General features: G+C 34.8%; 1 protein-coding gene and 1 pseudogene across 3 annotated transcripts in view; both read right to left on the bottom strand.

The window, feature by feature from the left end:
* Diaph2 (diaphanous related formin 2) overlaps positions 1-23,658 on the bottom strand; it is a 714,153-nt gene that overhangs the window by 366,418 nt on the left and 324,077 nt on the right. For all 3 annotated transcript variants that reach the window (XM_052170671.1, XM_052170672.1, XM_052170673.1), the window contains 2 exons: positions 14,173-14,274; positions 2,739-2,978 (listed from right to left, as the gene is read on the bottom strand). In XM_052170671.1, the coding sequence (XP_052026631.1) occupies positions 2,739-2,978; positions 14,173-14,274 (342 nt within the window). The remainder of the gene's footprint in view (positions 1-2,738; positions 2,979-14,172; positions 14,275-23,658) is intronic.
* LOC127675988 (uncharacterized) lies at positions 12,328-12,409 on the bottom strand (annotated as a pseudogene).

Raw genomic sequence — 23,658 nt, 5'->3', positions numbered from 1 at the left:
CCATCAAAATCCCAACTCAATTCTTCACAGAGTTAGAAAGAGCAATTATCAAATTCATCTGGAACAACAAAAAACCCAGGATAGCTAAAACTATTCTCAGCAACAAAAGAAAATCTGGGGGAATCAGTATCCCTGACCTCAAGCAATACTACAGAGCAATAGTGTTAAAAACTGCATGGTATTGGTACAGTGACAGGCAGGAGGATCAATGGAACAGGATTGAAGATCCAGAAATGAACCCACACACCTATGGCCACTTGATCCTCGACAAAGAGGCTGAGCTGAAAACATCCAATGGAAAAAAGATAGCCTTTTCAACAAATGGTGCTGGTTCAACTGGAGGTCAGCATGCAGAAGAATGCGAATTGATCCATCCTTGTCTCCTTGTACTAAGCTCAAATCCAAATGGATCAAGGACCTCCACATAAAGCCAGACACTCTGAAGCTAATAGAAAAGAAACTGGGGAAGACCCTTGAGGACATCGGTACAGGGAGAAAGTTTCTGAACAGAACACCAATAGCGTATGCTCTAAGAGCAAGAATTGACAAATGGGACCTCATAAGGTTACAGAGTTTCTGTAAGGCAAAGGACACCATCAAGAGGACAGATCGGCAACCAACAAATTGGGAAAAGATCTTCACCAATCCTACATCAGATAGAGGGCTAATATCCAATATATATAAAGAACTCAAGAAGTTAGACTCCAGAAAACCGAACAACCCTATTAAAAAATGGGGTACAGAGTTAAACAAAGAATTCTCACCTGAAGAACTTCGGATGGCGGAGAAGCATCTTAAAAAATGCTCCACTTCATTAGTCATTAGGGAAATGCAAATCAAAACAACCCTAAGATTTCATCTTACACCAGTCAGAATGGCTAAGATTAAAAATTCAGGAGACAGCAGGTGTTGGAGAGGGTGCGGAGAAAGAGGAACACTCCTCCACTGCTGGTGGGGTTGCAAATTGGTACAACCACTCTGGAAAGCAGTCTGGCGGTTCCTCCGAAAACTGGGCACCTCACTTCCAGAAGATCCTGCTATACCACTCCTGGGCATATACTCAGAGGATTCCCCACCATGTAATAAGGATACATGCTCTACTATGTTCATAGCAGCCCTATTTATAATTGCCAGATGCTGGAAAGAACCCAGGTATCCCTCAACAGAAGAGTGGATACAAAAAATGTGGTATATCTACACAATGGAGTACTATTCAGCCATTAGAAACAATGAATTCATGAAATTCTTAGGCAAATGGATGGAGCTAGAGAACATCATACTAAGTGAGGTAACCCAGACTCAAAAGGTGAATCATGGTATGCACTCACTAATAAGTGGTTATTAACCTAGAAAACTGGAATACCCAAAACATAATCCACACATCAAATGAGATACAAGAAGAAAGCAGGAGTGGTCCCTGGTTCTGGAAAGACTCAGTGAAACAGTATTTGGCAAAACCAGAACGGGGAACTGGGAAGGGGTGGGAGGGAGGACAGGGGAAGAGAAGGGGGCTTACGGGACTTTCGGGGAGTGGGGGGGGGCTAGAAAAGGGGAAATCATTTGAAATGTAAATAAATTATATCAAATAAAAAAAAAAACTATTCTTGACAAAAGCTATCATTCCCACATGATGTATAGTCTATTTTGTTATTACTTTTTAAATATCTAAGAAATATCAGGAGTAAAGAGATAGTGAAAATCTCATTATATATATGATTATATATCATTAATATCATTTATATGTGCTATCCCATATATATATATATATATATATATATATATATATATATATATATACACACACATACATATATATGTATATGTGAATGTTAGAATTATCACAGTCAAGTCATTTTCATACATATCAAATGATAGTTTGTGGATTTGCAACTTGCATGGATTAATATATGAGAGATAAGGAACTTTATACTCATATGTGATTGTTTTTAAAATATATGTCTAGAAGTAGCTAAACCTCTGCAGTATTTTCAGATATGAAAGCAGAATAAACAGTGAAAGCTTGGGGAATTGTCAAAGAAAAATTACTTCTCTTCAGACACATTTTCATCTCAAGCTTCCTCAAGGGGCTTCACCTCAGAATCTTTTCAGTAGTCTGTGTATAACAGACATATCTTTTCGTTAAATAAGTTGGCTTGCCCTTCTTGGACACATATGATCACAATGGGCATTCTCTGTTTCTTTGTATCCTTTTCAGAAGTCTCAAAAATAAGGATAATTGTCCAGTCAAAGCAATAATATTTATACTTCACTTTTATAGGTTTAGGCTGGTATCGTGGTAATCAATGTGTTCTTAGTGGCTCAACATTACCAAGAAATAGTTTTATTTTCATAAGAGTAGAATAATAAAGGCATATTTAAAGAAAAATTCCTGATTTCCTCATCTAAGTTTTCAAAATACATTCTAGAGACATAAACTATTCTCAAAGAGAGTGGAATATTAGGATAAATCTATTTTATCTAGACCAATTTTATATGGTATTGAATCCCTAGTAAGATTCAATCTTTCAATCAGAAAGACATGAGCAAAAAAGACTTTAGTGTGTTGAATTTTGTTGCAAAAATATTTAAAAATATTTATTTTACTCAATATATAGTTTTTATGCTATCAACCTCACTCCTACATGTGATTTAGAACTGATAGATTTCCATTTAGGTAATTTCAGGTCACATACAAAAATCTTTCTGTTATAAATTACTACTATAAAATGGGCTCTTACCTTACATAGAAAGTTGATCTTAAAACCCAGAGACTGGGCATTCCTTGAGCCTGAGTTCATGTAGTTCCCAACTAGAAGAATCAACTCTAAGAGTCTGTTAAAGCTTTCACTTTTCTTCAGTTCTTCACATGCAAGAGTCACTGCTATGATGCTTGGTTTGATGTTGTTGACATGCTCTTCAAAGGTGAGTTTGAAAAGGATGCTCGTGAGACGAGGCCGTAACATTTTCACTGTGCTCATCTGTAAGAAAAGGTATCTCTATGAGAACATCTTTTTATAATGTTCCTGAATCACTTTATTGGGGATAAATTCATGGACGATATTCCAAGCTCACATACACTTAACCAGTTCTCTCTGACATTTAAAATATACTGCTTTTGTTTGTGTTAAACCCTCCAAGGAATATTTAGGTAAAGTTTAAAAAACTCAAAAGAGGTCAGGGTTGTTAAACAAGAAAGAGAATCCTGATTATATCCTAAATAAAATACAGTTAAGTGTGAACAGTTTCTACATGTTAATTGTAATTCCTTGGTCATTCATAGCATACAAATAGACAAAATTTGTTCCTGAGATGAAGGTAGGAAACTTATATGTACGAAATAGAGTTAAGTGCATAGCTTGCCATACATAGACTGTGTACATGATGGCCAAAATATAACTAATTTTTAACAAAGAAATTATTTGCCAATACAATGTACTCAGATGAATAACAGGTATGAATTGTTTTATATTTTTGAGCTTATGATAGATATTCATAAAATTTGGTGAATATTTAAATATGTCCTAAAGATTTTTCATCTGCATGTCAGATGTCCATATTAATAATACATTATTCAAAATTTTGTTGATTTCATTCAAAACTGTTGAACTTGTATTTTATATTTTTCCAGAGTACTAATGCACATTTCAAATTCTCTTTAACTCCAATAATAATTATTTTGAGGTTTGAATTTCCTTTAGCTCCAACGTATTTAATTTGTTTTCATTTACCAAATGAAATCAGAGAAAGGGATGGGTGGAGACTATGCACCCAGGAGCATTTTCTGCAAACACAATGAACAAAAATTATTAAACATGCTAATTATATCCAATTTAGTTAGCACTTGTGGCTCCATCTCTTATATGCAAATACTGAGCACAGACTAGGCACTGAGATATCTGCAAGCAGTATGAAATTCATTGAAAGCATAAACGAAGTCTTTTTGTTTTAAACATGCCCTCATTTTGTAGCCAAAGTTGGTCTTCAACTTTTGATCCTTCTATTTTAGTCTTCTTGGAGTTCCACATGCAATTGCAACAGAGAGGAACTGCTTTAAAACACAGAGAGTACCTTTCTATTATACATTAGGTTATGTTCCGTGTGATTAGGTTTCAAGTACATGTTCTCTAGCTGTTGGCATAATTTTGGAAATTTGTGGTGCCTATAGAAATATGATTGAGCTGGAGAAAGTGTCTCACTGCGTATAGCATTTGGAAGGGTACAACTGTCACAAACTTTGGTTCCTGGTCTATTGTAGCGTGGACAACCTTTGCTACATACACTCAACCACAACTAACTGAACTCCCCTGCCATGCCTTCCCCTTCCATGATGGACTTAAATCTGAAAACATAAGTCAAATATCCCTTGCCTCCCTTAAATCACTTCCGTAAGATAGTTTGTCACATTTATGAGAAATGTACATACTATAGCTTTGAATGCTACACATGAATTCCGGGGTAAACTATGATGGTTATCGTAGTGAAGCAGCCACTTCCCAGGCTCTCCTTTGATTGCAACTTGCCTATTAACTGTGGGTATCTGTCTCTCTGTGTCAATGATTAACTTCTATGAATTCTATTGTTTCATATCCTTTCCAGGCAGTATATAAAGTAAATGGAGTGGCTCTTGCCTGGTATGTATTTACATAGCTCTCATCACATTGCACTATTTTGTTTAAAGTATACAAATTGCCCTCATATTTCTGCAGAACCCTTTTAGTAAACACTAAGCACACTACCTATTTTAAATTGCTTACATATATCTGGAAAAATGTACAGACATGTGAAAAGTACTGCAGGCAAAAAAACAGACACAATTCTAGATAGGCAAAGAGATAATAAGTTCAAGAGAAGTTTCCTGGAAGAATTAACCCTTTACACTTAACAACTGCAATATTTAATAAAAGCTTCTCAATAGACAAAGTAAATACACTAGTGTTTTAATGTGCTTACATATATATATATATATATATATATATATATATATATATATATATATATAAAAGAGAACACACAGGAAAGAGACTTAATGAATAGTAGAGAGCAGTTATATGAGAACTGGTTTACAGGTTGGACAGATATATTTTTATATCTATAGGTGTGTTACACATGAAACTGTACACGTGGTCCATGTAAACTAAATGACAATGGAAGCTAATCACATTAAAGTCTGCATCCAACATGTGTTTACATGTGTAGAAAATCAAGTTCCTGTATGTATTATTATGTCACAGTGTGCCTGTCTCCATATCTCTCCTGATACCCTTGCTTCTCTCAGTTTATGTGAACTTGGCCTGCTATAGCGCTCTGCATGCACTGGATCACCATATTCTGGATCAACACCTTCTGTGTTAACTACTTTCTTGTTTGTGTGATCAAATACTGGACCAAAAGCAGCTAAAGGGAGAAAAGGTTACCTTGGAGAAAGGTTGAAGGTATCATAATAGGGAAGGCATGGTAGTGGGAACATTAGGTGGTTGGTCACATTGTATTTACAGACAAGAAGTAGAAAGAAGCGTATGCTGACACTCATCTGTTTTTCCCCTTTTCTGATTTTATTCAGTCATGCACCCAAGTCAAATGGATAATGCATATACATTCCGGGTATGTTCTTAGCTTCTAGCCAGTACCTCTCTGCTGTATTAGAATGTGTAGAGATTCTACAGGAACCAATCCATCAAGGTGGCATTGGTCCAAAATCATGAAGGAATATGAACTTTGGCCGGATATGCTTTCAGTCTTGTTTAAGTGCTAATAACGTATATGTACATTTATATTTTATTCTCTCTTGACTCTATATTTCAATACTTGGCTTACAATCTCAGTATGAATTTGATTTTGTTCACTTTTTAATATTGCCTTCAGCAGAAATAGTATAGCTAACAAGTGTGTTTTTAGTAAGAATAGTTATAGCAATAACACCAGTTAACATTTATTGAGGATTTTCTGTCAGACATTTTTCTGCATGAATGATTTAATTCTCCAAAACATCCTAGTAAATGTGTGTTGTCATTGTACTGAAACTAAGTATGTTATGATGCTTTGATGAGAAATACCCCTATAGGCTCAGGTATTTAACACTTGCTCCCTAATTAGAAAATCTGTTTGGGCAGACTTATGAAATGTGCTTTGCTGAAAAAAATTACATCAGTAGGGGCAGACTTTATATGTTTATAGTCTCACCTTACTTTCTATTCAATCTCTACTTCATAATTGTGGGTGTATATGTGTGTTCTCAGCTTCCTGCTACAGCCTCTCTCTAACACTTGATTGAAAATCAAAAAGAAAAAAAAAGAAAAACTTTAGAAGTTGAACTAGGCGTTGATATAGAATTGGTTAGTGTTTGACCATTTTGTTTCAGGAAAGATGAATGTGCTTCAGATCTGCTGTGATATAAACAAAAGTTGGCTAAGTCAAGGACTAAGAGAGACAGCAGAGACAGATAGGTTACAGTTTAGCAATAATGTTAGTGAAAAATAATTTTCTGGGTGAAATAATCTACCTATTTTTCAGATCTTCACTTTTTAAATCTGGAAAATTAGGGAAATTATTGTGATTCTTTTTCTAAGTTGTAGGAAGGTAGGATGAAAGATACTAGTTGGAAATATGAACATAAGAAAATATTACCTGTTATTCTGAAGATTTGTGATGATGTGACATGATTTGAGGATATCTCTACCCATCAATTACTATCTCTAGAACACATCAACAAAGCTTGTTTCAATCTTATGTGTGAACGTTAACAGTCGGACCAGTATGTATTGACGGACAAAAGCTGAACTGCCATCACAGGGTTTGGCTCTTTAAGGGAGGAACATGAATAGCCATGCTTACAAATAATAACGAGCACTGAGATACATCCCCAGCCACAAATACAACTATTAAAAGGTTCATGTCTCATAAAGGCACTTGAGTGCTCCTAAGTGATATAAGTAAATATAGCAGAGACTCTCCTGAAATGTATGTTTTGTTTGTTGTTGAAGTAGGTCCCTTGCAGCATTTTAGTTGACTGGCATCCTATATTTTATAATTCATTCCTTGAAGTGATGCAGGATGCTGACCAGGGTGTTGTATTATGTGGGGGATTTATTTGTGTTGCAAGTTACTTGTCTATCAAATCACATCAAGTGACTCTCATTTCTTCAGCTTATGTGTACTATAATAAAAAATGCACTGACAGCTTTAGTGATAGAACTGCAAGTAGGTTATTTCCCCAAAGAGCTAGGCACAGTTTCATTTATATAATTTGAATTGTATATACTTCATAACTACAAAGCTTGTGAATATAGATCTAATAGCAAAGTATGAGAAGAAAGCATAGAAAAAGATAAGAACAGCAGTGCTAAAAATAATGCATGAATGAGGAGAAGAGCATGCAACCTTCAGGGTTAATCAGTTCACCTTTGATTAATGTCTATCATATCTGAGTAAAACTGAAACTTTAGTTCTTTGAAATTAACAGAATCTGTTCCAGTTATTACATGGATAGCAAAAGACAGTCATTATTAAGAGGTATTATTCATTGAATTTACAAAAGTTTTATTCTTATTCTACTATAGTAAACAGGAAGATTTCGGGAACATTAAAAGATGGATTTTTGTTCGGTTCACAGTAAAATTCAGAGGCAACGATTGACAAAATTCTGTCTGGAATTACAGAGCTGAAGCAGATACATTTGTGATGCTCTGTTAAATGAATAATTTCCTTATTTTTCTAACACACAATCATTTCTTCAAGGGCAGGAACTCTTTTCTTCATTGCTTTACTGTGTGCACTAAATCCAGTACCTAGAGAAAATAATCAATACAAGGATTCCTGGTATAGGTAGAAAAGGGAAATGTTTGCACCTTAGCTGTCACAAGAGATGAGGGCCATGGTTAATCTGTGAATTGAAGCTTTAAAAAATAGAGTGTTGAAAACTGACTCTACATCAGAAAAATAATGATGTGGTGATAGAGAATATTTCCCCAAAGATAGTGATATGTAGAAATTATGCATTGCGAAACATCTACTTGCCTTTAGTATGGAACAGAACACAATAATAATGTCTACTCCCAAAGACACTGTAAACTCAGAGGAATCACACTGAGAAGTTGAATAAGATTTTCAAAATATTCCTGACAAAACACCTATTTGAGGCCACAAATGACTATTAAAACTACTGTGAAGCTGTGCTAGTTTATGAGGAAATTAGACACATAAGGGAATAAATAAGATGGTGAAATTTTGATATTTTAAAATGTAATGAAAAGTAATCATTTACAAAACTGATTGACAAGCACTGAACTACCATGAATGAATTAAATTTTCAGGTGGTCTGATTTCACCTTGTGTTATTATAAAAGGTGACTGCAATAAACAATCCTAACATGAGAATGGATTAATATGAGGAGTTAATGAAATGACCAGCAATATAAACATAGGGATTTGAGAATGACTCGCGGTAAATTTTCTTTCAATTAATCAAAAATTATTAAGTTGCCCTTTCCTCAGATAAAATTACCCACATCTACAATTGAGAGCTGGCATTCTAATGTGCAGACAAATGAAACCAAGAACAGTGGAGAGTGACTTGCTAAAATACTGAACACAGGGATTGCAAACAAGATGAAGAAAACTGTGATTTTTTTCCCTAATGAATATGCAAACCCAGAAAATGATGTAACATAAACAAAACCTACAATTTTCATTCTAAAGTACTTGCTTTTAATATTATAAAGGTGTGGGGGGGGGCACCTTTTAGCAGTCTCCTATTTACCTGGTTAAGCTATCTTTACCAGAGTCTGTAAGCTCTTTTTCGAATCTTTAAAGCAATTAAGGGAAAAGGAGATTACATTTGTAGTTCTAACTCTTCTTTTGCCTTTATGTATTTGTTCAGAAGAAGTAAGAAAAAAAGCATTGTTCTGTCAGTAATATCACATAATCTGTTCTGTTCATTAATTATTTACAATTACGAATACGAAGCTATCAAAACATCTTTTTCCCCCTAGATTATAGCTTGAGAATGTTTTTAATTGAAAAATATGGGTAATTTTGAAGTCAAAAACAAAAGTACCGATTACTAAGAGAACTAATTATTGCTTTCTTTCCTCAGAAGACATGCTAGTTTAATAGATATACACAGTATGGGTCTCCATCCCCAGTGCAAGACAAGTGGGAATTTCCATAGCTCTGCGCTTTGAGAGCAGCTGAGCTGCAAACATACTCGGAAGCATCTAAAAGCTCCAGCTGGGGGTTCTGACTGTCAGAGCTTTCAAAGATCTGTACTTTTCTTCCAGTAAAGGGACGGCACATAATTACAATGGATGTACCAAATTCAATTCCGTAGGAGGTAGGTTGAAGGACAAGTCAGTGGGAAGCAATGCAGCCAATCCATTCCTTTAAAGATGAAGATTATTGATCACAGAAGGTGTAGGAAGTAGCATGTCCCTCTTGCTGGGAGGTCTTCCTTTACAGAGTGAAGATCTCCTGCTTGTTATTGTTGGTTTGTTTCTGCTTAGTCCCTCCTCTGTTTTTTTTCCCTCCCAGTTGATTACAAGTGATTATTATATGCAAGCCCAAGGTTGTGACAGTTTAGAAAAACAGAAGGATAGAGAAGCTCACAATACAGGGCCTGACTCAGATAAGCTTGATTTTATACCCTTGAAAACAGTTTTGTGAATTTCATTGTTTCTTATTGGTAGTAGTATTTTCATCAGTATTGAGGAAGTAGTCTCATGTATGACTCCCATCTTGTCCTGGCTGATGAGACTCAATAAGGGAGACATGATAGCACATGCAATGATTCTGATAAGAAAAAAATAAATTCACACCCATAGCAAATGAAATCCAGTATGCCTGCATACAGTGATCTCAGTCCACACCAAATGTTAATACCTAAAGCTAAGAAACATTGGCAGTGTGAAGACAAATTGGGCCTGAGAGGATAAGATCAGTTAATATTGTGGTGATGGCTAGGAACTGTCTCAGTGGGTTAATTATTTGCTATATGGACACAAGAACCTTAGTTCAGTCCCCAAGACCCATGGAAAGACACAGAGACATGTATCCATAACCCCAGCAAAGGGGAGAACAGAAAAAGTCACAGAGGAGGCCAGCATGTGAGAAATCTGGGCTCATTCCCTGAGCAACAACAACAGTATTAATCCAAGAACAACACTGAGTAGGTACAGGCTTGGTTACCTAGAGGTCAGGTCAGAAGGCTAACAGGAGTTCATGAATGAAGAGATAATCCTGGGTTATATAAAGCAAAGCAACTTTGGAGGCAAAACAAACATAGGAGGTCCAGAAGTGTTTCTGTTATGTCACTGGCAAGCAAGAGCTTATGGTAAATGAAAAGAATGGAAAGATAGCGAGAAGAAGAAATGTAAGAAATGAAAGAAAAGAGGAGACTGTGGTGCTTGAACCTTATTTTTTGAAGTCACAGAAACACTGAAAGGTTTTGGTATTAAAATTATAAATATGAATTTTTTAATAAGAATATCCTATGCAATATTGGCAATGAGTGAAGAAACCTGAGGCCAGGGGCTTTATCAAGTTGAGGATTCTCTTATTAGTGAGAAGGATACTGTTTTCCAATACTCTCTTCACATTAAGCAGCTGATATAAATCAAAGGGCTAAATAGGATGATAGTATACTCTCACAGAGCTAATTTAATTTGATAATGTTTTAGTGCATGTTTTACTTTTCTGTCCTTTGAAAGTTTCTTACTCACACTTTTATATGAAATATTCCTCATAATTCAAAAATATTTACTGCCTATTTTACAGAGACTTACATAAATTTAAAAGGCTAAGGTTATTAGTAATTACTATTAATTATTAGGGTTATTACTATGTAATTAAGAAGTGTGTCTAAAATTTATTTGGTAAGTCTCAATTGATTTTCCTCTGGCAATTTACATAGCATGAACTGCCTAGGAATAATCTAGATTCTCTCTGACCCCATGACATCAGATATACAGCAAAGTACAGTGAGAGTAAAGAGACTAGGACAATTCATGAACACACAGAGTTAAATATTTATGATAATGTGCATAAACAAGAAATGTCTTCTTTGCTATATTTGCCTTGAGTTCTGAAGGTATATTGCTTTTTATGCACCCCCCCCCCCCAATTTCATTTCCTCAGCGAGGTACCAAGGATATTCCTCCTGAAGGACTTGCTTGACAAACTAATACATCTTCTTAGATAAACTGCTCTGAGGGAAAAATGGTTTCTGAGAAACTGTGTAGCATACCTACTGTAAAACTCATAACCATCAGGATGCAGCTGAACTCTCAGATAGTGTATAGCCCTGTTTCAATTATAAGATGGATTTGAGCTGCTTCGGTTTCAAGTGTGGACTTGGGGCTACAAATTTTATTATTTAGCACTCTGGTAAAGTGCGACTAGTTAATAAATAATACAGAGCCAATTCAGTTGACTAATAGATTTGATTTAAAAATGAGAGAAATATGCTCCCTAGGTCCATTGTATGTTCTATTTGATCCCAAATATGCTTGCCTGATTTCCTTTCCAAAGATTTGACAAATCTTTCTACTTCAAGGTAGGTAATAGCATGCCCAAGAATAAAAGAACATTAAATATGAAAAAGCATTTACTGTATTTCCTAAAAAAGAACATACTAAGTCCCATATAATTGAGGGATATATAAAAAAGAGTTTAAAACTTCAAAGTAGGAAATCAGATTAATTCTAACATAATTATTTTGGAACATCATACAAGTTTGGATGAAGCTTCCTAGATACTATTTGACAAACAGGTCCAACGGTAATTGGAAAAAAAAATTCCCTGTGTTTACAAATGTCAAAAAATCAGGAAGCCAGAATAAACAAGAAACCATAAAAGAATTGTTCACTCATATAGCAAATAAATATGCCCTCAAGATTGGAATAATAATAATGAAAATCTTTTAGCAGATAGAAATTTAGCTGAATGGTAGAGTCCTAATCTAGTGAGCACAAGGCTGCCGTTTCAGCACCCAGCTATGGAAACTATAGTTTTATTAAAAAAAGATCCTAAAATGTTGATGTATGCTCTTAGCACTTTCTTTCTGGCTAATTATTTGAATAGCAGGTTTGTGGTATTTTAAGACATATGACTAAATCTTAAATACTCATTATTTTTTTGGTACTTCATATTATGGGGATAAGGAACATTTTTAACGTGCCCATAGTATCTTTCTAAGTTATTTGTCCTGACAGAAATAACACATTGCAAGGTCTCAATTGATTAATGACACTAAAGAACATTTGAAAATTCTTGTGATTTTTCTTATAAAATGTATATAATAAAAGCAGTTTCTTTTTTATTTATATAGATATTATTCTTTTATTTCAATGTTTTCAATTAGCAATAATCATGCCTCAGATAAACCTCATTGGCTATGATACTGCCACTGCACAAAGCTTATTTCAATGTTTTCAGGGAGCTAAATTCTAATCTTCAGATCTGAGAGGAAGAAAATTAGCCAGTGCAATACAGCATACCAGTTTGCATACATTAATATCATTAAATATCAATACTGTTAAAGAGATCATCCCATGATGTTTTGGCATATTTTATAAATGTCAAAAGTAACCAAGTGTGAGGTGAAATCTCAGGGTTGTTTTGATTTGCATTTCCCTAATGATTAATCATGTTGAACATTTCTTAAGGTGTTTCTCAGCCCTCCGAAGTTCTTCATGTGAAAATTCTTTGTTTAGCTCGGTACCCCACTTTTTAATGGGGTTATTTGGTTCTCTAGGTTCTACCTTCTTGAGTTCTCTGTATATATTAGATATTAACCCTCTGTCAGATTAAGGGTTGGTGAAGATCCTTTCCCAATCTGTTGGTTGACGTTTTGTCCTTTTGACAGTGTCCTTTGCTTTACAGAATCTTTGTAGTTTTATGAGGTCCCATTTGTCAATTCTTGATCTTAGAGCATTAGCTATTGGTGTTCTATTCAGGAACTTTTCCCCCTGTGCCCATGTCCTCAAGGGTCTTCCCCAGTTTCTTTTCTATTAGTTTTAGTGTGTCAGGTCTTATGTGGAGGTCCTTGATCCATTTGGAGTTGAGCTTAGTACAAGGAGATAAGAATGGATCAATTCGCATTCTTCTGCATGCTGACCTCCAATTGAACCAGCACCATTTGTTGAAAAGACTATCTTTTTTCCACTGGATGCTTTCAGCTCCTTTGTCGAAGATCAAGTGACCATAGGTGTATGGTTTCATTTCTGGGTCTTCAATCATATTCCATTGATCCGCTTGCCTGACATTGTACCAATACCATGCATTCTCACACTAGTCAGAATGGCTAAGGTCAAAAACTCAGGAGACAGCAGGTGTTGGCGAGGATGTGGAGAAAGAGGAACACTCCTCCACTGCTGGTGGGATTGTAAGATGGTGCAACCACTTTGGAAATCAGTCTGGCGGATCCTCAGAAAACTGGACGTGGTACTTCTGGAGGACCTTGCTATACCACTCCTGGGCATATTCCCAGAGGATTCCCCAGCATGTAATAAGGGCACATGCTCCACTATGTTCATAGCAGCCCTATTTGTCATAGCCAGAAGCTGGAAAAAACCCAGGTGTCCCTCAACAGAGGAATGGATACAAAAAATGTGGTATATTTACACAATGGAGTACTATTCAGCCATTAGAAACAATGAATTCATGAAATTCGTAGATAAATGGATGGAGCTGGAGAACATCTTACTAAGTGAGGTAACCCAGTCTCAAAAGATCAGTCATGGTATGCACTCACTGATAAGTGGATTATAACCTAGAAACTTGGAATACCCAAGAAATAATCCACACATTAAATGATGTCCAAAAAGAACAGAGGAGTGGCCCTTGGTTCTGGAAAGACTCAGTGCAACAGTATAGGGGAAATACCAGAGCAGGGAAGTGGGAAGGAGTTGATGGAGAACAGGGGGAGAGAAGAGGGCTTATGGGACTTGCGGGGAGTGGGGACCCAGAAAATGGGAAATCATTTGAAATGTAAATAAAGAATACATCGAATAAAAAAAAGAAAGAAAAAAAAGTAACCAAGTTTTTTTAATGCTATAGGTAAATTTTTTTTCTGAGCCAATATTATGTTTAATTACAAAGTTATAAAGTAAAATACATCAACTAATATATTTCTTTTGTTCATGAGAAGTGTATTCATAGGACTTTAGAATCAATACATACCACAACCCCAAACTGCTCAGGCTCACAGAGATCATCATATTCATTCTTAAGCTGTGCTAGTTCATGGAGTGTATTCTGCTCAGGAAGATATTTTACAAGGTTCTAAAAAGAAAAATATAGAAAGGTAGTAGTTGATCAGTAAAATTATTAAGCATACATGGACAATTAAAATAATAATAATTTCATTCAACATTTTTAATTAAAAATGTATAGACTAGGTCTGAAAGGAAGGTCTGTCAATATATTAGAGACCTACACACATTACATCATAGCTATGCATCCCCAAATAAGATAATCTAAAATGAAAAACTAATTTCTACACAAAGGAAAAAATAGGCTTAAAAAATGGAAAATCTGCATATACTGATAAATAAAAGACATTAAGGCACAAATCAGATAATGAAAAAAATAAAATCAAATGAGGAAAAAGCAAGGACCTTATGGATTCAATGAAGAATTGTTTCAAATAATCAAACTGTATTATTTTTCAAATAGTTTAAAATAAAGAGGTGTTTCCTATCTTAGTATTTGCTAACTTGATACCAATACTAGTAAAAGCAGCCAAAGAACGGAAAACTGTCAATAACAGTAAAGACTGGTGAAAACTTTATTTAAAATGTGTATGTGGGGAAATCATTTGAAATGTAAATAAAAAATATATCGAATAAAAATATTAATTAATAAAAAAATTTGTATGTTGATTCAAACACTCAGTACTATCTTGTATGTGAGTGGCCAAACAAGCATGATTGAATCTTTTTTTTTTTAATTTTTTTTTTTCGGTATATTTTTTATTTACATTTCAAATGATTTCCCCTTTCCTAGCCCGCCCACTCCCAAAAAGTCCCGTAAGCCCCCTTCTCATTTTTTAATACTGGCTTTCAAATGTTTTTGGTATTGTTATATAATGTAAATTTCTTGTAGATTACTCATAAATTATACATTTTCAGGGCTCTTTTGTTAAAAATCTTCCTTTTATTAGACAGTTTAATTAATTCATATTATTATTATCATTAGTCCTGTAGCTAATACTGAGTTAATTATGTTTCATGTGACATACATTGTTATTATTCCTTGGTTATTCTATTACCAGGTTCTTTTTGTATATCTAGAATAGGTCACAGATCAGTGTACAAATAAATCCTAATAAAATATGTGAGATTAAAATCATCAAAACAAGTTTTAGATAAAAGTAGACAGGACATCTGCAGAAATGGAGTATAAACAAGCTCTTAAACAATTGCTCACAAATTCAGTAAAATGGGAAAGAGAGAAAAATAGGGCATGAGAACTGTGGGCTCACATACTGTATGCCAGATCTTGCCTCATAGTATTTTCAAAAGAAAGAAAAACTGAGAAAAAGCAATAGAAAAATATTTTTTAAAAACACAAACTTTTAAATCTGATGTCTTAGACATGAATATAAACACTTAAGAACTTCATCAACTTACATATTCTAACCTCACAGTGATCTTTATTGAGCCACATTACAGTACCGAGTTGAGACTTAAAAACTAGTATGTCTAAATGTAGTAACAGAATAGAAGTGATTTGTTATATACAAGTGCTTTTTCAAGTACATGACTTTTCACAAGCAACCATAAGAGCCAGAGAGAAATCAAATAATTTTTCAATATATAATAATCTGAGAAATAAAATTAAAGTTGTGTAGCAAGGAAAAACTCCCCATAAGTGATGAAAATTACTACAAACAAAAGATCAAACTTATTTTTTGTTGTTAGATCATATGACCTCATATGAAGCAAAATACACACACACACACACACACACACACAGAGAGAGAGAGAGAGAGAGAGAGAGAGAGAGAGAGAGAGAGAGGGAGAGGGAGAGGGAGAGGGAGAGGGAGAGGGAGAGGGAGAGGGAGAGGGAGAGGGAGAGGGAGAGGGAGAGGGAGAGGGAGAGGGAGAGAGAGAGAGAGAGAGAGAGAGAGAGAGAGAGAGAGAGAGAGAGAGAGAGAGAGAGAGAGAGACACGTTCAATATGGTATTCACAAAACCATTCTTATTTACCACAATGTTTTCTATGAAAAGACTGGAAATAAAATATACTGATATCTTAGTTATGGTTTCTATTGCTGTGATGAAACACTATGACCAAAAGCAAGTTGGGAAGGAAAGGATTTATTAGGTTAATACTTCCACATCATCATTCATCATCAAAGGAAGTCAGGTTAGGAAGTCAAACAGGGCTAGAACCTTGAGGCAGGAACTGATGTAGATGCCAAAGATGTGTGCTGCTTACTGGATTACTCAGCATACTTTATTATATAACGCAGGACCACCAGACTGGAAATGTTACTATCAGAAATTACCAACACGTGTTAGGTCATTTACACATAGGTCTCTACATTATTTTCTGTTAAAATTAACACTTGAGAAAATTGATGTTTGAGAATGTTCTGTGCCTAATCCAGGGTCCAGGGTGTAGCACTCTGCAGTTTGTGGGTTATTCCACTGCCTTTCCAGGAAATCCAGTTTTCAAGTTACAAATTTTGGGTTCTCTTAGCTGCTTAGATTAAGCCACTTTCCCAGCCAGTCTCCTAGTAATTAATTGTAATGTTCAGTTTCTCACAATGTTACTTTATATCAATATGTTCCTCAATCTTTGGAGATTGCTAAGTCTGTACACAATTGAACTGAAAGAAGAGTTCTATACAAATGTTCCTAACACTGTTATTCATTATCTAGAAGATGGAAAATGTCATCTGTAAATAAGCAATATGCCAATAAAACGTAGTATATGTATAGAAAAGTTCTGATGCTTAGCACAATAGGGATAATATCTGAAATATTTTACTTGTGAAAAGATGGCAAAGGGAGAAATATCATAGCATGTGATTCATAGTATATGTCTAGAAGAAGCCAATTTCAGAGTGATGTTTCAAAGCACTGATGTTACTGAACAATGAGGACATGGGGATTTACAGGCTACAGAGTTTCTCTTTAAGATGAATGAAGTCCTGAAAATACATGTGATATGTTCAGAAAAATAGAAATGTGTTTATCATAAGATGACTAATAACAATAGGTAAAGCCATTAAGTTTTTTCTTTAAAAATGTTATCTACTTTTTCACAATTAAAAAAAAAAACATATGCAGAGGTCTAGTATGGTAGTTTTAGACTATAATCTCAGGACCAAGGAGGCTGAATCAAGAGTAGAGTATATTGTAGGTATCCTGGAACATAAAAGAAGACATTACCTCATATTTACAGAAAATCAAAACAAAACTGGAAAAATAGTAAGTCAGTGTCAAATACAAACCAGGGAAACCAAGTACACTTTATGACAATGAATTTCTCCCATTTATCTTTTCTATCCCCCCCAATCAATTCTGTCTCTCTACTAAGGTTTTCATATACAATAGATACCATTGTATTAAGGCATAGGTATTAAAATATTGTGACCCTTTATTTAAAAGAAACTTGGATATAAACACATATGAAATGAAATGAAATCAAATACATAAATTTCCATTCACTAATATAATAATATCTTATACAAAGAAAGATAAACACTAATTCATGAAATTCTTAGGCAAATGGATGGAACTAGAAAATAATATCCTGAGTGAGGTAACCCAATCATAAAAGAACACATATGATATGCACTCAGTGATAAGTGGATATTATTAGCCCAAAAGCTTGGAATACCCAAGATACAATTCAAAGACCATGTGAAGCTCAAAAAGAAGGAAGATCAAAGTGTGGATACTCTGGGCCTTTGTGTAGAAAGGGGAACAAAATGCCCACAGGAGGAGATACAAAGTGTGGAGTAAAGACTTAGGGAAAGACCATCCAGAGACTGCCCCACCTAGGGATCCATCCCATATACAGTTACAAAACTCAGACATTTGTTGTGGATGCCAACAAGTGCTTGCTGACAGGAGCCTGATTTAGCTGTCTCCTGAGAGGCTCTGCCAGTGCATTACTAATACAGAGAGGGATGCTCACAGGCAACCATTGAATTGATCACAGGGTCCCCAATGGAGGAGCTAGAAAAAGAACACAAGGACCTGAATGGGTTTGCAGTGCCATAGGAGGAACAACAATATGAACCATCGTGTACCCCCAGAGCTCCCAGGGATTAAACCAACAACCAAAGGGTGCACATGGAGGAACCCATGGCTCCAGCTGTGCATACAGCAGAGGATGGCCTTGTTGGACATCGATAGGAGAAGAGGCCCTTGGTCCTGTGAAGGTTTGATGACCCAGTGTAAGTGGAGGGCAGGGAAGCAGGAGTGGGTATGTAGATGGGGGCATACCTTCATAGAAGCAGGAGAAGGGGGATGGGATAGGGGTTTCTGTGGGGGAATTTGGGAAAGGGGATAACCCTTGAAATGCAAATAAAAAATACCCAATAAAACACTATATGAACTTTTAATGTTAAATAAAATCAAGTCTAAAATAGAATTCAGAATGTCATATTTTTTACTATTTTATTTTACTTTTCACTATAATCTATTAGCTCATATGAAAACACACTCCATAGAGATGATACATCTTTTCTTTCTCTGAAAAGCTATATGAAATATTTAAGCATTCAGTGGGTTTGGAATATATTCTAACTTAAGGTATCATTTGATAAGAAAAACATTACATGTGTATAACTAGTAATGGTTTAGGTTCTGCATGTGAATAATGACACCAGCATATCAAGTACACACAGATTGCTCCAATGAGCCAACTACTAGGGAAATCCATGCTGCAAGAAGTCATCACAGAAAATTCCTAAAAGCAATTATACAAACACTGTCAACTTGTAACCAATACAAAATCGTAAAATTCTAACCAGAAGAGGAAGAAGTATCAGCAGAGCCAGCATGAAAAAAATGCTGATCCTGAGAATCAGCCTGACATCTATTCCTCCTGAGAGGAAAGGATCCCAAAGGAAGTAAACAAGCAGACTTGAGGCCAGAATGCCTCGAAGAAGAAAAGAATTAGAATGATTCAGGGCGCAACATGTTAGTCTCTTGAATGTACCTCAAGACCAGGCTACTTACCCCTAACATGTTCACGTCCATGAGACTGGTAGAAAGGAGAGATATGTGAAGAGCATGACTTTGAGATATGTTTAATGAAGCATGTTAAAAAACAAAAGGTCCTGGGTCGAAGCTCAGTGGTACTGTGGATGTTAATATCTCACATGTCCTAGTTTTGATTCCAACCCTTACTTAAATGTCTGAACCCCAAGAAAATGATGAAACAAAAAGACATGCTTCCAGTATTTTCCATTAAAAAAAAAAACATGTATTCCTGACATTAAATGCTGCTGTATACCATGTGGTAATCTTTCTGTCTCTCTACAATTACTCCTCAAGTTGTTTTAAATAGGAATTCGGGAAAATCATCCTTAGCTGCTACATGGAAATGGTAAAATTCATTTGGAGAATGTCTAAGTGGTTTGCAGAGGTGCTAAGAAATGTTTAATGTAGAAGCTTCTGCAAACAAACAAAGCCCTACCAGACCTAACAGGAACAGTTACCAATTTAATAGACATATAACCAAAGAGATCAGACTGGTATTATAAAATTAATATTACCTAAGGTCTCTTCACAAGACAAAAACAGCTCTTTAATTTAGTGATTGATTCATATTGCAACTATTTCTGATGTGTAAATAAATTACACAGCTTAGTTAACAGTTCACATACCCACCATATGTGCCATTGGAAAAAGCTAGATATAGTAGAAACTAGAAACAAACAAAAATAAAACTTTCAATGATATAGATTCTGAACTATTACTGGACGATAGACAAATTGTAAGTTTTTAAGGCATGATCCATTCCACTTCTCTCTCCCCTGCTGCTGCTTAATCGCATGCTCCCACACCCCCTATAAGTATTTTAAAATGTGTGTTTTAAAGATCAATTCAGTGTGAGGATGAAAATTTCATCCTAGAAAATGTCAGTGAGTTGAAGTTTACTAAAAAAAAAAAAAAAAAAAAAGAACAACAACAAAGGAGAAAGCAGTAAGTATGCCACCAAATGAGGAGATTTTTTTCTCATCTTTTATGCATCACAAATTCACTTTCTGATAACTGTCAGTGTTGCTTAAAGGAATTTCTCCTAACAGACCACAGGTTTCTAACTACTTTTTACATTTATGCAATTACTCTATAATGCTTCTAAAACTTTTTTCTTTTAAATGTTAATTGCACATGTAAAGGTTACTTAAGTAAAGGTATTGAACCGCACTGCCCTTTCCTTCTTGACAAAATATAACCTTTCTTTTTTTTTTTGTCTTATATCTCATTAAGTCATTTTAGTAGTAGAGAATTGAGTTAAATTCAGTGGGATTAAGTCTATCATTTACTACATAAATGGACAAGGCCCAATATTTCTTTTAAAAATGTATCATGGCAATATTTTCTAGACAAATACAGACAGATAAATACAAGGATACTAAAATTATATTAATTTCTACTGATAAGTATACACATGCTTATCAATGAATAAAGGTTGTTTTTTCTCGAACACTTGGCTATGCCTCTGCCATTTTAACTTAACTTTGTCTAATTGCTTGAACAGAAATTTCAATTTCATAACTATTTTTCTTTATTAGGGCATGTTTTTCAACACTTTTGTAGCATGTAGCTTAAACAGTTGTTTACAAATGTGTGCATATGTTCTGGATGGTTTTATGTGAACTGGATAGAGGCTAACATCATATGAGAAGAGGAAGCCTCCCTTAAGAAAATGCTTCCTGCCAGGCAGTGGTGGTGCACGCCTTTAATCCCAGCACTTGGGAGGCAGAGGCGGGTGGATTTCTGAGTTCGAGGCCAGCCTGGTCTACAAAGTGAGTTCCGGGACAGCCAGGGCTACACAGAGAAACCCTGTCTCAAAAAAAAAAAAAAAAAAAAAAAAAAAAAAAAAAAAAAGAAAAGAAAACAAAAGAAAAGAAAACAAAAGAAAAGAAATGAAAAAGAAAATGCTTCCATTATATCAGGTTATAAACGAGTCTGTAAGGCATTTTCATAATTAGTGATTTATGGGAGTTTTATGGGGTCCAGTCCATTGTGAATGGGGGTGGCCCTTGTTTCTAAAAGAAAGCAGGATGCACAAACCTTGTGGAGTAAGCCAGTAACCAGCACCCTTCTATTGCTTCTTCATCACCTCCTGCCTCTAGGTGTCAATCCTGTTTGAGTTCCTGTCTTGACTTACTCTTGATAAACATAAATATGGGACTGTAAGGCAAATAAATCTTTTTTCCAAAACTTGCTTTTTGGTCATTGTGTTTCATGAAGCAATACAAAAACACTAACTAGGACACCATATTTAAAACTTTAAAATCATATTTGTGTGTTCTTGTTCTTTGTTCTTAGAGTTAAATAAAAATATAATTTTCATTTAAACAGTACCACACCTGGTATTATCCTTATTTTTGGGGTTTATACATGTGTTGCCCAGTAATACTGCTCACCCCCTTTGTGATGGTCAGTTTAGCTATTAGATACTATGCTACTATTGGATTACAAGTCTAAGCGGGACTTTGCATGCTGTTGTTGAGCCATGCAGAAGAGACAGTGTGCCACAGTTCATTCGCCTGGAGCAGAGCTCACAGGTCTGGGTCTCCATGAGTGTTGAAGGTTGCTAGCTACAAGACTTGTTTTTATATTTTACTTTATGTTCTTCACATTTCAAAAGAATATACCCATTTTAAGTTTCGTTTTCCTCTAAACAATAACCATTTAAGCATTAAAAATCAATGAAACAAACAAACACCAAAACTACTTCAAGTCTAATCTTGTCATGGCTATTGTTTCAGAAAATAATTATCAAATTTTTGTATACTGCTTTAAAATATGTGAATATATTCTCATGAAGAAATCCACAACTTTTAAAAGAATAAGGAAAAAAGTGACATGATTATGAACAGGTCATGTCTGTGCCATTTATTTACATGATAAATAAAGGGGAACTTATCAAACAGAAATTTAGGTTTTGCAAAAAGAGTCCAGTTTTGTATTCTTTGAAATATTTCTATTTCTACCTCAAAGCAATATTCAAATTGTCTATGAAAATAATGCATAAAAATGTATTTGGCCAGGAGCACTGATTTTCTAACAGATACAAAAACAATAACAGTCTTCTGTGCAATCTTCAAAATAGGATTTTCTTTTCAACTAGCGATGTGTGCCCATATTTATAAATATTTATATATCTAACTCTTCCACTACTCTAAGAAAAAATGCAAAACAGTACTGATAGATGGCATGTACAGATGATTTGAAAATATATGCAAATGCAAATTTCAAAATAAAATGACTTAATGTTAAATATACAACAGAGTATACAAATATGTTTTTTTAAGGCATGACTGGTGTTACTTTGATTAAGTAGTTTCTTTTTTTGTTAACCTAACATTTTCTCAAAATGTAGTCCAATTTCACTGTCACAATGTGATAGCTTGTCGCATCAGCAATAAGTCACCCTCCTGCCTGTCCTTTGTGGTGGTGTCCTTGTCACCATACCTGCCACAGCACGATTGTAAATATCCCTTGGCACAAAACCTGAGAAGAGAAATCCATGATTGGGATGTATGGGAAATGACTGGCAAACTTTCCCCCAAAATTATTTGAGAAAATTCAGGTGTTCTTTGGAACTCTTACTGTTCCTGCCGAAAGAGAATGAGCAATTTTTATGTTACATGTATCCTGATTAGTATCTATTCTATAATACCTCAAATATCCCTCATAAATTTAGGACAACAAATAACTACTGCATGACAAACTGTAATTTCTCAACAACCAACAATATCTTCCTCCTGAGTAGTTATGTTTCATTTAAAAAGTTATCATACTTATCAAACTTATTATAACAATTACCATAGAAGCAGTATACTGAATTATAACTCTGACTGATACTAAAGGAACTGCATAAAATAAACAAGCAAAAGGCAAAGATAGTGGTACAGTCATAATATTAGCATCTTATTAAAAATATTCTGAATACGCAGTAATGGCATAGTAGAAAATAAGCAGATAAAAATAAATATAAAATAAAGAAATAAATATGAACAGTATTCTAGAATATAAAATAAGAAGCAGTTTTTGAAGAAAGATATTTATTTTTGAGTATCTAATACCAAATAGTCAGCCCTGAAAACATATATAGAAGCATCATAGAGCGTGATCACGTTATATTTAGAAAGATACATACAAAAAGATATAAAAGACAAAAAGATATGCATATAACAACAATAAGTGAAAAATAGATCCCATGAATTTGAAATAGAGCCAGGATGGCCATGTGGGATGTTGCAGTGGGGAACAGGAGGGCCTTCTCTTAGTCCCTTTTCCTTCTGTTGCTTTGCATCAATGTGATTGTTTATATATTTTATATTTAAAAAAAAGAATGACTGAGTGAATGAATGAAAATTTAGCAAACAAGGTGAAGGTTAACAACTGAACTGTAATTTATATCTTTTAGGAGAGGAGAGATCCATGGTAACGTCACTGGGTCAGCA

This window comes from Apodemus sylvaticus, chromosome X (assembly GCF_947179515.1).
Source record: "Apodemus sylvaticus chromosome X, mApoSyl1.1, whole genome shotgun sequence".
NCBI classification, from domain to species: Eukaryota; Metazoa; Chordata; class Mammalia; order Rodentia; family Muridae; genus Apodemus; species Apodemus sylvaticus.
This window is presented reverse-complemented; position numbering and strand designations above follow the sequence as displayed.